Source organism: Perognathus longimembris, chromosome 1 (genome assembly GCF_023159225.1).
Source record: "Perognathus longimembris pacificus isolate PPM17 chromosome 1, ASM2315922v1, whole genome shotgun sequence".
Classification (NCBI taxonomy): Eukaryota; Metazoa; Chordata; class Mammalia; order Rodentia; family Heteromyidae; genus Perognathus; species Perognathus longimembris.
In genome coordinates, this window is record NC_063161.1 from 142,501,257 (window position 1) to 142,516,084 (window position 14,828).

The following is a 14,828-nucleotide window of genomic DNA, read 5'->3' on the forward strand; positions in this document are numbered from 1 at the left end:
GACAGTGCCCAGGCCCCAAGTTCAAGCCTCATGACTGACAAAAAAAAAAAAAGATACATTAGAAAGAAAAATAAATAAATATGGTAGGTATTATCTATGGTTTACCCTAAGTGCCCCTGTACAATTTTATCTTATGAAAAGCAAATTCAAAATGTGCTCTCAGATTGCAAAATAAGATATCCTCTCGAAACTTATCTGCACTTATAAACACAAGGGAGCATAAATGAATTTAAATGGCAATAGGAGAACAAATTTCTAATACAAACAGGTTTTAAGAGACAGAATAAGTAAAAAAATCTCAGTGTTTATCTCCACATGCATTTATTCCTGGCAGCATGCTGGAGCTTTCTGTAGAATGTTTATCTAACTTGGCTTTCATCTGATGGGTCTTCTAGCATAACACATGTGCACAGCATATACACAGACCATATGCAGCAGAAACCACTTTCTCCATGTTAGAAAACTCCCTGAAGAATCACAGGTAAAATGGAAAGAACTAACATAGGCCCAGGCTCGATTTAAGGGTCATACTATAGAAAGTAGCTGGCACTTTTTTTTTCATTTAAACTTTTGAGCACTATGCATATTATTTTAAGTCCATAGAGTTAAAATATTAAGCAGAGAAATACTTCTATTGAAAGGCTGCCTGATTATTGTGTATATTATTTTAGATTTGAACCAAAATCCACTCAGACCTGACAAGGCCTGACAGTAAAGACTCTATCATGTGTGATTCTGGGAACTTCATACTGCTATGAATAATACTTCATGCTGCAATTAAATACTCACACTTTAGTCTAAAAGAAAGTACTATCAAGATGATATCCATTATTTCTTACTTCAGAGAGGGAACCTGCTGTTAAGTCCCTGAAAATCTACACAAATTCACACCTTTAATCAAAGTATCACTTACAAGGATCAAAATAGCTTTGAGACCTTGGTTGAAAAGTCCAAAATGGTCACTTAGCACATGAGAGACAGAAACAAACAGCTAGTAAAGCAAAATGGAAATATTCCTTCCCTCATTGGACTCACAGGGATGGGAGCTAAATACCTTGTAAGTTCTCAGAAATCTCTTCTGGGCTCTAGTATCAGTCCTGGGTTTGAGTGAAGCCAAATCACACATTTGGCTTTTAAACGAATGACTCCATTAAAAGTGAAAACTTTAATTCAAATTCTACACACAGTAACCTGATCAAACACTCATAAGGGATTACTTAATAGAGTCCTAGAAACAGAAAAAGAACTATTAAAAATATCAAGATTTTCCCACCACCACCACCACCACCGGTTTCCTACCCCATCCTCACCCCACCTCCTCAATATCCACAGCATATGAACACATCAACTTAAGTCAATGATGAGCAGGTTCCTTTCCAATCTGCCATTGCATCCTTGGAAGTTTTGGATAAGGAAGCCCTTTACTAACATCTGGAAAAGCAGTACTGTCAATCAAGTACAAACAGAAACATCTAGTGGGTACTAGTCTCCACCTTGGAATCACCTAGCTTTGTGAGAACTGGGTGCTCTCCTGCATATGTGTACTCTCTCTCTCTCTCTCTCTCTCTCTCTCTCTCTCTCTCTCTCTCTCTCTCTCTCTCTCTCTCTTTCTCTCCCCTTACCCCCCCATGAGAAAACAAAAATCCATCTTACAGTCTTGGCAAGAGTAAAACAGAGAATCAAAACTTGTTCCACTTCAAAGCACAAGGCCTATCTTTCACTAACTAAACAGCCACCCCAGCCAGAGTGACAATGAAAGCTTTTTCCCTATTATTGTTTGAAACAATCCCAAGCTATTTGCTGTATTAATTACTTTAGAGCTAGTATTAGGCAGCCTTAACTTTAAAAAAATGCTCTTTGTTATTGAATGAATAGACAAACAAAGCCAAAAGCCTTTTTTTTAAAAAAAATCCAGTTGTTTGTGCCTTGGAAAAGGATTTCAGGCCTTTCACACTGGATGGGAGTTTATCTTTACTCAGGCCCCAGAATTCACTTTAAAAGAATGCAGGTGGATAGGCCAGACATCAGACTAAGCTGACGCAGTGAATTACTCATTAGTCTCTGCTGAAGGTGATGCTACACTGAAGTAACTTTAACCTTCTCTGAACCTAGAGAACACAGCTAGTAGAGAAGATATCAATACAGAGCTTTGGAAGCAAGAGCAGGTGAGCTGTGAATTAAAGTTTGACTGTACAAATTACACAGGAACAGCCAATCAGGAGGATCATTACCAACCCAAGGATCCTGGAACGATGTGATCAAGATGGTCTTCATCTCTCCTGAAAAAATGAGTCACCTCACCTTGTGACCCAAAACCCCAGCTTATGGCCAACTCCTTTCAAGCAGCCTTAGTTTCCCATTTGAAAGTAACACTGTTCCATATAAATGGTCAGAATAATGAGACTAAGTTATCATGGTTGATAATAAGAGAATTTTGCTCAAGAGAATTGTCAAAAGTCAGGACATGAACCCAGGCCTAAGACTCAAAAGCCTGAACAATCATTAAACTGCACACATTTTTTAAGTTTATTAAATTTTTACAAATTTATTAAATTCCCTGACTTGGCCTACAATGCCCTACAAAATGTCCAGGTTTATAATGTAACTCATCCAGGCTGGTGCTTTGAGTTTGCCAATTCTGGTAGTGTAAATACTCCACCATGGTTATGAGCATGAAATCAATCAAATCATGAAATTCTTGAAAATGCAACAATCAGTTCTTGTGAGCTGGTAGAGATGGCTCTAGGGACATCAGTGGTGACAGCCCCATGTCACACTGTACTGAGACTATCTTGAACTAAATTCTAAACTGTTCTCTTTCTTACCTGGGAGCATTTTCCATCAACTCATTTTACTTCTTCCATGCCACAATAACTCTTTACTCATTCATTAGCTACCAGTCTAGCGATCTTCCCTCGGGAAGCTTTTCTGACCCTCAAGTGTCTGATGGGTGTTCTATCTGACATCTAGAATATCCATTCACATGTGTCATAATATTTGTGATACAGCTTTGTAATTTTGTTATTTCTCTGTCTGGATATCTCTCACTATAATTCTGAGCAATAGCAGAACCAAAGGCCTTTTTTATCTCATTTATTCTTATAATCTCAGACCTGCTACAGCACTTGCTGAACAATAATATTGCTTGGACAATGTCTGTCAGACACAATTCTAAGTTTTAGACATATTTTGTCATGTCATCATTAAAAACAAACCTATGAGCCTAGCTTCATTACTGCTCTGCTCATTTAGAAGGTGTGAATATCTTGCCCTTAGGCTCAGCTAATAAATGCTGGAGCCAAAACAGTAGCTCAACCACTGTGACTAAAGGACTCCTGTGTATGCTTCAAAAAAAAATCAGTGTTCTAGTATTTCTTGACCTTTTTTCTTTTCATTAATGAGGCTCAAGGCATTTGTAATTAAGTTTAAGTTCATGAAAGATGTTAAAGACAAAGGAATGAGCTTTTGTTGGGTAGGATTAAACTTTGGAAAGACATCTTCCCAAGCCCAAGTCTGGCCATCTTGGGGGTGGGGGATTAACATACTGATAATGCATGTGCTAGAACTTTCACTGTGCATTTTCATTCATGTACCATACATGTTTGTGTCTAAAAACATACCATCATATTTTATCCAGTTTAATGATATCTTCCTATAATAATTATTTTGTGTCTTGTTTTCTTTCTCCTTCATAAAATATCATAAGGCAAGCCTGGCACTTTGTAATCCTAGCAACTTAGAAGGTTGAGATCTGAGGATCACAGTTCAAAGGCTAGACAGCCCAAACAGGAATATCTTTGAGACTTTCGTCTCGAATTAGCCACTAAAAAGGGAGAAGTAGAGCTGTGGCTCAAGTGGTAGAGTGCCAGTCTTAAGTGAAAAGAAAATAAGGCCCAGAGTTGAAGCCCCAGTACCAGGGCAAGGGGGGGGGGGGAGGTGGAGGATGAATTTAGGGCAATTAAGCTATGGTAATATGCTCAAGTATTTTTTACTGATACATTATTGTATTTAAATCATATTCACATTTCTGAATTTATTAAGTCCTTCCACTATAGGACATTGAGAAATGTTTTACTACTTAGTCTGTAACCAATGCCTCAATGAATATATTTACATATTTACTCTACCCTGGTCTCAGATGAGCATGTGTTTTTAATATAGACACCAAGAAGGAAACAGAACATATACAAAGATATACTATTTTAATAGATACTATCAATTTACCATAGAAAGTGTACTATAGACCAGGCATCCTTGCTTAGGCCTGAATATCAGGAGAGATGAGGAGAGCTGCAGGTCTTGGCCAGCTAAGTCAGATATAATCCAGCAATGACGAAGGCTGTAGGTAAGGGGATCCAACCATGCACAAAAAGCTGAGATCCTATCTAATAACTAACTAAAGCTAAACAAGCTAAAGGGGTGGTGACTGTTTAGCAAGTGCAAGGCCCTAAGTAAAAACCTCAGTATAATAAGTATATAAACAGATTAAAAAATAAATAAATAAGAACTTGAAGAAAAAAAAAAAAGAAGAGATGGAGGCAGGATGGGGGAAGGGAGAGAGGGGAAAGAAAAATTCCAAAGTACATATTTCCAAGTGTTTATATTAAATTGACTCCTCTCTACCTCAAGTGCTATTAAACGTTTTCATTAAATGAGTTATTTTCAAGTGTTTCTATGATTTGCCCACAGATGGTCACTGTGTAAGAGGGGAAATGTGTGGGTAGACTGATGCTGTTGGAAATGCTGACAAAGGACAGGGACAGTGGGATGCTGACATGTCTTATCCCGAAGCCAGCACCAGGGCCTCATTCACTCCACGAAAGGCTCACCAAGTGACCATCAGGAGAACAGCTGCATTGGACTCTGGTGACCTCAGGTGACAAGCACTAAAAGTCTCTTTACTTATTCTCCAGGTCTCTCAAGTACCAAAAAATACCCCTACTGAATTTATGAGTAACCAAGTATCCAAAGGAAGTAAATAAAGTACTGAATAGGCAATGACCCTTTAGCCAAAAAAGGTAAATACACATGATACAGGAAGCACTAAAAATTCTGGAAATAATACTAAAAGCTATAAAGAACAGCATGTATTTTATTTTATTTTTGTTGTTGTTGTTGTTCTGATCCTGAGACCTGAACTCAGGGCCTTGAGCTCTCGCTCAGCTTTTTCCAGTCACAGCTGGCGCCCTACCAGTTAAACAAGGTCCCTGGTCCAACATTTTGCAAGTTAGCTGGAGATCAAAGTCTCAAAGACTTTTCTGCCCAGGCTGGCTTCAAACAGCTAAGATTACAGATAGGTATGAACCACCAGTGCCAGCTCCTCGTGTCTTTTTGGGGGGAGGGGGGCAGAAGGGGTATCCTTTCCTCTCTTTTCCCTCATTCTCTTCATTTCTTCTTAAATGAAAAACTAAAAGCAAGGGTGAGTACCATGTCTCAAGCCCGCAGTCCTAACTACATGGACAGCAAAGACTGAGGGATTATGATTTGAGGCCAGCCCAGGCAATAAAAGTTTGCTAGACGCCATCTCAACAAATGTGTATGCCTACCATCCCAAGCTACCAAGAAAACACAATTGGGAAACAGAAAAATTGGGGTGGTTCACACCTGTCATCCCAGCAATATAGGTGGATCACGATCAAGGGCTGGCCCTATCTCAAAAATAACAGCCCCATAAGAAGGGCTAGAATTGTGGCTCAAGTGGAAAAGAGCCTGCCTAGCTAGTAAAAGACCTCAAGTTCAAGCCTCAGTATTGGGAGGTGCGGGGGGAGAGGGAGAAGAAAAAAAGCCACTCGCATGCACCTGGCTGACAAAATTTTAACATCTCACAAGATTATACTGAATGAAAAACATGGGGGCTGGAGATATGGCCTAGTGGCAAGAGTGCCTACCTCATATACACGAGGCCCTGGGTTCGATTCCCCAGCACCACATATACAGAAAATGGCCAGAAGTGGCGCTGTGGCTCAAGTGGCAGAGTGCTAGCCTTGAGCAAAAAGAAGCCAGGACAGTGCTCAGGCCCTGAGTCCAAGCCCCAGGACTGGCCAAAAAAAAAAAATGGAGTAACATTCCATACCCAAATAAATGGAAATTCCAATCAACATGGCTATTTATTATAGCTATACAATTATTCTTTACTTGTCCTAAATGATTGTCAAAACTGAAATCTCCTACTCTTGAAGGGTGAAGATGAAGACAAAATGGGAAGAAACTATACTTACTTATTTACTTCTGCATGCATGTATTCTTTTAATGCACAAACACATCATGTGAAGGCCAAATAAGGGAGAGGAAATTGACGCTAAGAGAGGTGAACATAACTAAGGCTCTTTATTCAGCAGTCCAAGGTACAGGGCTGTGAACTGAAGCTTAATGACTCCAAAGTCTGTTCCTATTGTACGAGGCAGCCTGCTGAGCCCTAGAGAGTCCAGTGAACACTCCAGAGAGCAGGTGGTACAATAATGTGAACAGAGATAAAGTCCTAGACAGCAAAAGTACCTCCTAGAAACTGTTTAAAAGTTTCTAGCATCAATTTTGTCTTCCAGTTTCCTAGAACAGGGAATACTAATTATCAGTGGATGCTGAGGCAGCACTGGCATACTTACAAGATTAGATTCACTCTCAGATATTTCATTAAACAATAAGAACAACAAAAGCTGAGAAAAGGAGAGCAGCAGAATTTGCTACTGACTTGTCTTGATTTGGAATTCAGTGTCCAGAGTAAGAGACAAGCATCCTAAGTGCTGAAAGCCAAGGCGCTTTCTGAACAGAGGCTGGTTCACTACAACCATTGTTCATTGTTCCAGCTGCTTCCTGAACTAAATGGTACCTGGCTCACAAACACACCACTTTCTAAGTACCCACAAAATGATAATAGAGCTATACATAATTCCTAGAGTAAAACACACCTTGTGAAAGTCAATTTAAATATTTGACAAAGCTGAGATAAGCCCAAATGGATGCTAGTCTAAACCACTTACCTGGGGCTGTGAAATTACAGGAGTGGAAGTAGAGATGGCCGCCATGATGGTGCTGTAGTTGGGGGCAGTGAAGAGGCCCCAGCTCCACAGTTGCCAGACACAGGAGTCAGGGCTTGCAGTTACTGATCAGATTACAGTCATGCTAGGAGAAATGGGGTGCCTGGAAAAGGAAAGAAAAGCCCACAGTTGGCATAAGAGGACTAGCACATAAGAGTGACATACTGTTTATTAGAGGAAGAAAAGATCCCTCGTACCAAGTACCAAATACTAACTTAATGAAAATAGGAAGCTGGTAAGGAAGATCAAATATCTGAAAATCAAGACTTCCTTCTCACTTGCCCAAATGATGTAAAGAGTATGTATTTCCATAGGATAAAATCAATTCTGAGGGCCAGCTAGATGTTCTGGGGAGACAGCTTCAAGTTGGGGAGATGCAGAGACTGGGCCAGGAGAAGTCATCTCATCAAACAAATTTATTTTTTTAATAATTATTTATTGTCGGGAGGGAGGGGGGCATGAGGGACAAGGTAACAAACAGTACAAGAAATGTATCCAATGCCTAACGTATGAAACTGTAACCTCTCTGTACATCAGTTTGATAATAAAAATTTGAAAGAAAAAAAAGTAAAATGAACTTAAAATAATAATAATAGGGCTGGGGATATAGCCTAGCGGCAAGAGTGCCTGCCTCGGATACACGAGGCCCTAGGTTCGATTCCCCAGCACCACATATACAGAAAATGGCCAGAAGCGGCGCTGTGGCTCAAGTGGCAGAGTGCTAGCCTTGAGCGGGAAGAAGCCAGGGACAGTGCTCAGGCCCTGAGTCCAAGGCCCAGGACTGGCAAAAAAAAAAAATAATAATAATAATAATAATTATTATTATTATTATTATTATTTATTGTCAAAGTGATGTACAGAGGGGTTACAGTTTCACACATTAGGCCATAGATACATTTCTTGTACTATTTGTTCCCTCCTCTCTCATTCCCCCCTCCCCCATCCTTTCCCCCCTGCCCCCCATGAGTTGTTCAGTTGGTTTACACCAAATGGTTTTTTAAGTATTGCTTTTGGGGGCATTTGTCTTTTTATCCTTTGTCTCTCGATTTTGATATTCCCCTTCACTTCCCTAGTTCTAATACCAGTATATACAGTATCCAGGGTACTAAGATGAGATACAGTGATAGCGCAGGTACAACCACAGGAAGGGGATACAAGAGGATCATCAAGAAAAAAAGCTACAGTTTCACATGGCATTTTTGAAAGTAATTACAACAGTGATACAACAGTCATTTCCATAACATGGACTTCATTTCACTTAGCATCATCTTAGCTATTGGGCTCTAGTTCATCAAACAAATTTAAAGGGAAAGAAGGGAAAAAAGAGGAACGGGAAGGGAAAAGGGGAGAGAAAGGGGAAAGGATAGGGAGGGAGGAAAAGAAAGAGTTTAGAGCTGGTGGCTCATGCATATAATTCTAGTTACTCAGGAGGCTGACATCTGAGGATCATAGTTCAAACCCAGCCTGGTCAGGAAAGTCCATGAGACTCTGGAAAACCAGAAGTGGAGCTGTGGCTCCAAGTGGTAGAATGCTAGCCTGAGCGGAGACACTCAGGGACAGCGCCCAGGTCCCTGAGTTCAAGCCCCATGACCAACAAAAAAGGAAAAAGAAAAGAAAGAAAGTCATATTTTGAGCTAACAGTTTGTATCCAACAGGTAAGAGGAACAAGGGAACAGGGCTAGAGATGACCCAGCTCAACACTACTACTACATGGATGAGAAAACTGAGAAGGGCCTAGCACTACACATTTCAGCACAATTCCCACTCCAGCAAGACATATAAGACACATGTGTACTTCAAGAAATTATTCACTAATTTTAAGAAGGACAAAACACCCCAACATCACAGGAGTAAACTACAGAATGAAGCAGCTATTCAGATGTGGAGGGGAGAGGGATTCATACATCAAAATTGTACATGAGTGAGGAAGAGTGCATTTCTAACATCCTTTTAATAGCCACAAGGAGAGGAAGATAAACAAGTGCAAAGTATAACTGCTCTCTTATTAATACATCCATTAAGGCCGGGAATATGGCCTTGTAGCAAGAGTGCTTGCCTTGTATAGATGAAGCCCTGGGTTCGATTCCTCAGCACCACATATATAGAAAATGGCCAGAAGTGGCGCTGTGGCTCAAGTGGCAGAGTGCTAGCCTTGAGCAAAAAGCAGGGACAGTGCTCAGGCCCTGAGTCCCAGCCCCAGGACTGGCAAAAAAAAAAAAAAAATCTATTAAGAAAACAACTAAACACAGTAGCCTATGCCTGCAGTCCCAGCCATCTGAAAGCAGATTTGGAGGACTGTGGTTCAAAGGCTGGACCAGGCAAAAAGGTATCAAGAGATCCCATCTCAATCAATGTTGTGGTGACATGCATCTAGGATCCTTGCTAAGGAGAAGGTAAAGCTGAGAGGATAGTGGTCTGAGTGCCACCCCATGAAAAAACTGCAAGGTCCTACATGAAAAATAACTAGAGTGCCTGCCTTGCTATGTAAGAAGTGTGGGAAGGAATCTCAGCACTCAGGAGGCTAAGGCAGGAGAATTGTGAGAATGAGACTAGAGTCTCAGAGCAAGTCTGTCTTAAAAAATAAAGTAAAATTATTTTTTGTAAAGAAACTTCAGCTGGGTGCCATAGCTCACACCTGTAATCCTAGCTACTAAGGAGGCTGAGATCTGAGGACCATGGTTTGAAGCCAGCCTCAGCAAGAAAGTCAGTAAGATTCTTATCTCCAATTAACCACCAAACACCGGGAAGTGGAGTTATGACTCAATTGGTAGCGCACTAGCCTTGAAAAAAACAAACTAAGGGACAGCATCCAGACCTTGAGGTCCAGCCCCAAGACCAACAAAAAGGAAAAAGAAAAGAAAGAAAACTACAGAAAGCTGCCATATTCCCACCAGAAGAGCTTGATCCTAGTTCTATAGTTTGGTACAGAAGAAGAAAACTTTTTGCTTTAAGAAATTAAGAAAACACTTTCATTTTGAAAAATATTTTCATTTTTACATAACCTTCATCCCACCTAAGGATCTCCTTGTGTTTAATCAAAAGTTATTTATTAGGGCCTGGGAATATGGCCTAGTGGCAAGAGTGCTTGCCTCGTATACATGAGGCCCTGGGTTCGATTCCTCAGCACCACATATGCTGAAAATGGCCAGAAGTGGCACTGTGGCTCAAGTGGCAGAGTGCTAGCCTTGAGCAAGAAGAAGCCAGGGACAGTGCTCAGGCCCTGAGTTCACGGCCTAGGACTGGCAAAAAATAAAGTTATTTATTAAATTGAATATGGTGGTACACATCTGTAATCCCAACACTGGGGAGGCAGGGACGGGAGAACTGTGGGTTTGAGGTTAGCCTGGAACAAAGCAAAATCCTGTCTCTAAAGAAAAAAAGGTTTTTTTGCTTGTTTGTTTTTTGCTGGTCCTGGGGCTTGATCTCTGGGCCTGGGCACTGTCCCTGAGCTTCTTCTGTTCAAGGCTAGTGTTCTACCACTTGAGCCAAAGTACCACTTCTGGCTTATTGGAAATAAGAATCTCACAGACTTTCCTGCATGGGCTGGATTCAAACCGCAATTCTCAGGCCTCAGCCTCCTGAGTGGCTAGGATTACAGGCATGAGCCACTGGCACCTAGCTAAGAAAATTTTTAAAAAAGGTATTTATTGAACATCTACAGGAAACTCAAGGCATAATGAATAAGGCTTTAAAATATGTACTAGCTTCTCAAACATACAAGTTAATACCTACTACTTTTCAACTCTTGGAGAATATTTCCAATAACAGTAAAAAGTAATGCGTCAGAGCTCATAGAGATCCAAGCTTTCTGTAGTAACAATAGTAAAGATGGACAGTTAATCCCAGTCTTTTGATCTTAAATCTCATGGTGCGTCTCTATGCTAACACCACCAGCCAGGCAAACTGCAAGCTCAAAAGAGCAGATTTTATAATAAATCACCTAGGCTAGGCAACAACTTCTACAAACTTCATATTGTCATTTTTACTTTTTGTATACAATCCTTTATACTATAGTTCCATCACTATAAGTGTTACTCATTTTAGATAGTGGAATTTTTTATTCTCTTTTGCTAGAGTGATTGTTTTTATTAACCAAATAAATAGCAACATTCTCAAGCTATTTATCCTAGCACAACAATTAACATTGAATTTCACAGCTGCCCTGAGACAATACCAATGTTCTCTTCAGTGCTACTTCTAGAAGGGCAAAAGCCCTGTTGCTTAGACACTGTGAACTCAAATGAATGGCCCAGGGAAAAGGCCATGTGTACAGGGATGCCTTTCTCTTTCTGTGACAGCTTCCAGAGCAAATGTTTACCAAGTAAGTTACAGGACCCCAGGGTGCACTGCTTTACACTGAGCATATTCCTGGCAGTATTTTATGACTACCATGCTCTTATTTCTCCTTTCTCCTTCTTATATATGAATTGTAAATTCACATTAATTATATAAATTACCTGTCTCTGTGTAGGATGGACAGATGGATGTATAAATAGCCAGATAACAAAAATAATGAAAAGCAGGCCAATGAGATTCCATTCCTAAAGACTGATAGTATAAACTCAGGGCCTGAGCACTATCCATGAGCTTCTCTTGTTCAAGGTTAGCATGCTACCACTTGAGCCACAGCTCCACTTCCAGTTTTTTGGTGGTTAATTCAAGATAAGAGTCTCACAGACTTTCATACGAGGGTTACCTTTGAACTGTGATCCTCACATCTCAGCCTCCTGAGTAGCTAAGACTACAGCTGTGAGCTATCAATACCCAGCTATGAAAACTATTTCTGATATAAAAATACATAGCGTAAAATTATATTTAAACTATCACTAAAATAATGAAGAAAATTTAGCAAAGGAAAATGTCCCAGTAAAATTCAAGAACAATTAAAAGTAGAAGTTAGGGGGGAAAAATACCATTTCCAGGTTAAAAAAAAAAAATCATACAGGTTCATTCCTCTGTGCTAGATAACCAAAGGAATGAGCGGCTGATTGAAAGAAGAGGAACTCTCCTGCTGGGCATGGTGGCACACACCTGTCAAACACTCAGGAGGCATAGGCAGGAGGATCATGAGTTTGAAGCCAGTCTACTTACATAGTGAGGCCTAGTCACAAAAATAACAATAACAACAAGCAGAAAATATCCTGACCCAGTCCTTGAAACTACACAGTGATTTCAACTGTTGCTTAAACCTCCAAAAATATGTACTTGGATAAATCAACATAGGAATCTGACAAAGGACAAGACTCCCTACCTGCTTCATGAAAAACTGCAATTACATGTGCAGAAAAGAAGCAAACAAAAACCCAACAGACCTGGACTGGTGCCCTTAGTTCAGCAGGATAAAGGCTGCAGGGAATTAAGCCTGGGAGAGAGCTTGGTGTATTTAAAATGCACTGAGTCTTTAAAAAGGACTCCTGGCTCCAGAAGCCAACTCAGCAAATAATCTCTGACTGTGTAGTTACTCCTGACTTACATATTACTATGAAGAATGCACCAGAGAACTGTAAGAAAAGAATTCTAGTAGCTGGCCTCTGAGCAACCATGCCAAGTGACAATGACCTTGCTAATTACTAAGTGCCACACCAAATACCTGAAAGAAAGTGTTTGGCTTGAGGCAAATTTCTATTTGATTACTCCAGGAGTTGATGCTGGCTCCTTCCCCAGGCCTCACAGGAAGAAAAATTTCTAATTGGTAAATTAATCTACTACAAACCTAACCCTTTTCCTTATTCTGGACGTCAGTCAAGCAATGACTCATTTAAGTCTCTTCATAGATCTCCAGAATAATGGGAGAAAAAACACCAGAGCAGAACCTAACTCTGAATATGCATAGGATTCTGTCTTCAAAGGTAGCAACAGAGAGCCAAACCCATTAAGCCAAGGAAATATATTATTATAGTTCAAAATAAGGGAATAATCTAGAATTAGAACAAATATTTGCTTTAAAAAGAGTATCCTGCTTAAAAGAGAAATTGTCTTAAAATTGGCAAGAACATAGGAGTATCTTTGAACATGGATGGCTGTGGAAAGAAATATAGGGATCAGAGAAAGAGTTTCCATTGGCCAAAAAGATGAAAAGAAATGAAAGTCTGAATTACAAACTTGAACGTGGACAGTCAATAAGAGAGAAAAGAAAAAAGAAAATTGGTGAAACAGAAGACAACCTAGAGCTTCAAGACAGGAAAATGGTGCATGGGTAAAAATTAAAGCTTCCAAAACCCAAATAGAATATGTGAACAAAAAGTGCTACAGAAAGAAAGAGAACACCACCAATGCTGACACCAGAAAAGGGGGGAAAAAATCAACCTCAAAATTTTAGAAAACTTACACCAAGAATACAATTTTGATCAGAGAAAAAATTCAGGCTGGATACTCACATATCACTCTGTTGAAAGCTCCACAGTCTGATAGAAGCCAAGTAGAAAGGAACGTTGTAAAACAAAACTAGAAACTCAAGATGAGATAGAGGTAAGCCAGATCCATAACTTGATTTCATTAGTATCTGTCCCCATATAGAGAGAATTAACATCTAACTCCAGGCTTACATAAGATACTCGGTTAGACTTTCCCCTCTGGAGTCTAAGCAAATGAAAAGATTTTACAATAGTTAACATTAAGAAAAAGATGCTGCTCTCCCTGAAAGAAAAACAGGATGCTTAAAACTAATAATTCAAAATTTAGAAGGGCTGGAATGTGAATTTAAGAACTCTGCCCAAAATATAAAATAAAAAAACAAAGTGAAGAAAAAAATACAGTCCAGAAGGTCTAGGAGCCAAAGAGGAGGAATTCCAGAATGGTGGAGTAAAGGAAATAGGGGGGAAGGGAGGCTAAATATCTCAAAGCATTGCCAAAAACAGAGGCTCACATGTTTGTGGAGTAGAAGAGTCCATTGAGTACCTTCCACCCAACCTTGATTTTAACATATCCACACTGAGCATGTCATGTGGTTATTGTAATATGCATTGATTTGTTTTTTGGGTTTTTTAACTGTACATATTTCAAAAGATCCTATAAAAAAACAAACTAGAAAGCCCCGGGGAGATAGATCATGATATAGCACTTGTTTAATAGGTGTGAGGCTCTGGATTTGAGCCAGCACTACAAAAATCAATCAATCAGTAGATAAATATTTTTTAAAAAAACAGTAATAATAATTTTAATTGAAAATCCTCTGAGATATCACAAGATGGGTTGGGAGACTCACAAACAAAGGATGAGGAATCAGAGTATTTGAACTCCTCTATAGCAACCCTGGAAGCTAGAAGACAATGCAGCAATGGTGAGGAATGCAATTTACAAGCTAGTATTCAAGGGGAGGATATTCTTTCTGGAAACAGAAAGGAAGATAAGGAGAAAGAAAGTGTGTAATATAGGAAGCAAGAGATCAATACTAAAAACAAAGGGAATTCCTGGCACAATTATGAAAGGAGAACCCTGAATGAGAGGTAAGAGACTCAAAAGGTAGTCATCATAGACTGTCTATCCAAAGGTAGTCATCATAGACTGTCTATCCAAAGGTAGTCATCATAGACTGTCCATCGAGATACAGCACTTTTCTCTTTTTATGGGGGGGTACATTTTTTCTTTTTTCTTTATTGTCAAAGTGAAGTACAGAGAGGTTACAGTTTCATACATAAGGCAGTGAGTACATTTCTTATCCAACTTGATATCTCCTCCCTCATTACCCTCCCCCCCATGAGTTGTACAGTTGGTTTACACCATATAGTTTTATAAGTATTGCTGTTGCATTGGTTTGTCTTTTTATCCTTTGTCTCTTGATTTTGGTATTCCCTT

At 39.7% G+C, this 14,828-nt stretch overlaps 1 protein-coding gene across 9 annotated transcripts in view; it reads right to left on the bottom strand.

Annotated features, from left to right (window-relative positions):
* The window catches only part of Lpar1 (lysophosphatidic acid receptor 1), a 120,431-nt gene that overhangs the window by 62,452 nt on the left and 43,151 nt on the right, over positions 1 to 14,828 (bottom strand). For 8 of the 9 annotated variants that reach the window (XM_048338962.1, XM_048338930.1, XM_048338904.1 and 5 more), the window contains one exon: positions 6,978 to 7,137. In XM_048338962.1, the coding sequence (XP_048194919.1) occupies positions 6,978 to 7,022 (45 nt within the window). In that variant the 5' untranslated portion in view covers positions 7,023 to 7,137. Of the gene's footprint in view, positions 1 to 6,977; positions 7,138 to 13,411; positions 13,816 to 14,828 lie in introns of those variants that run through there. The other variant, XM_048338912.1, reaches the window with a different exon arrangement.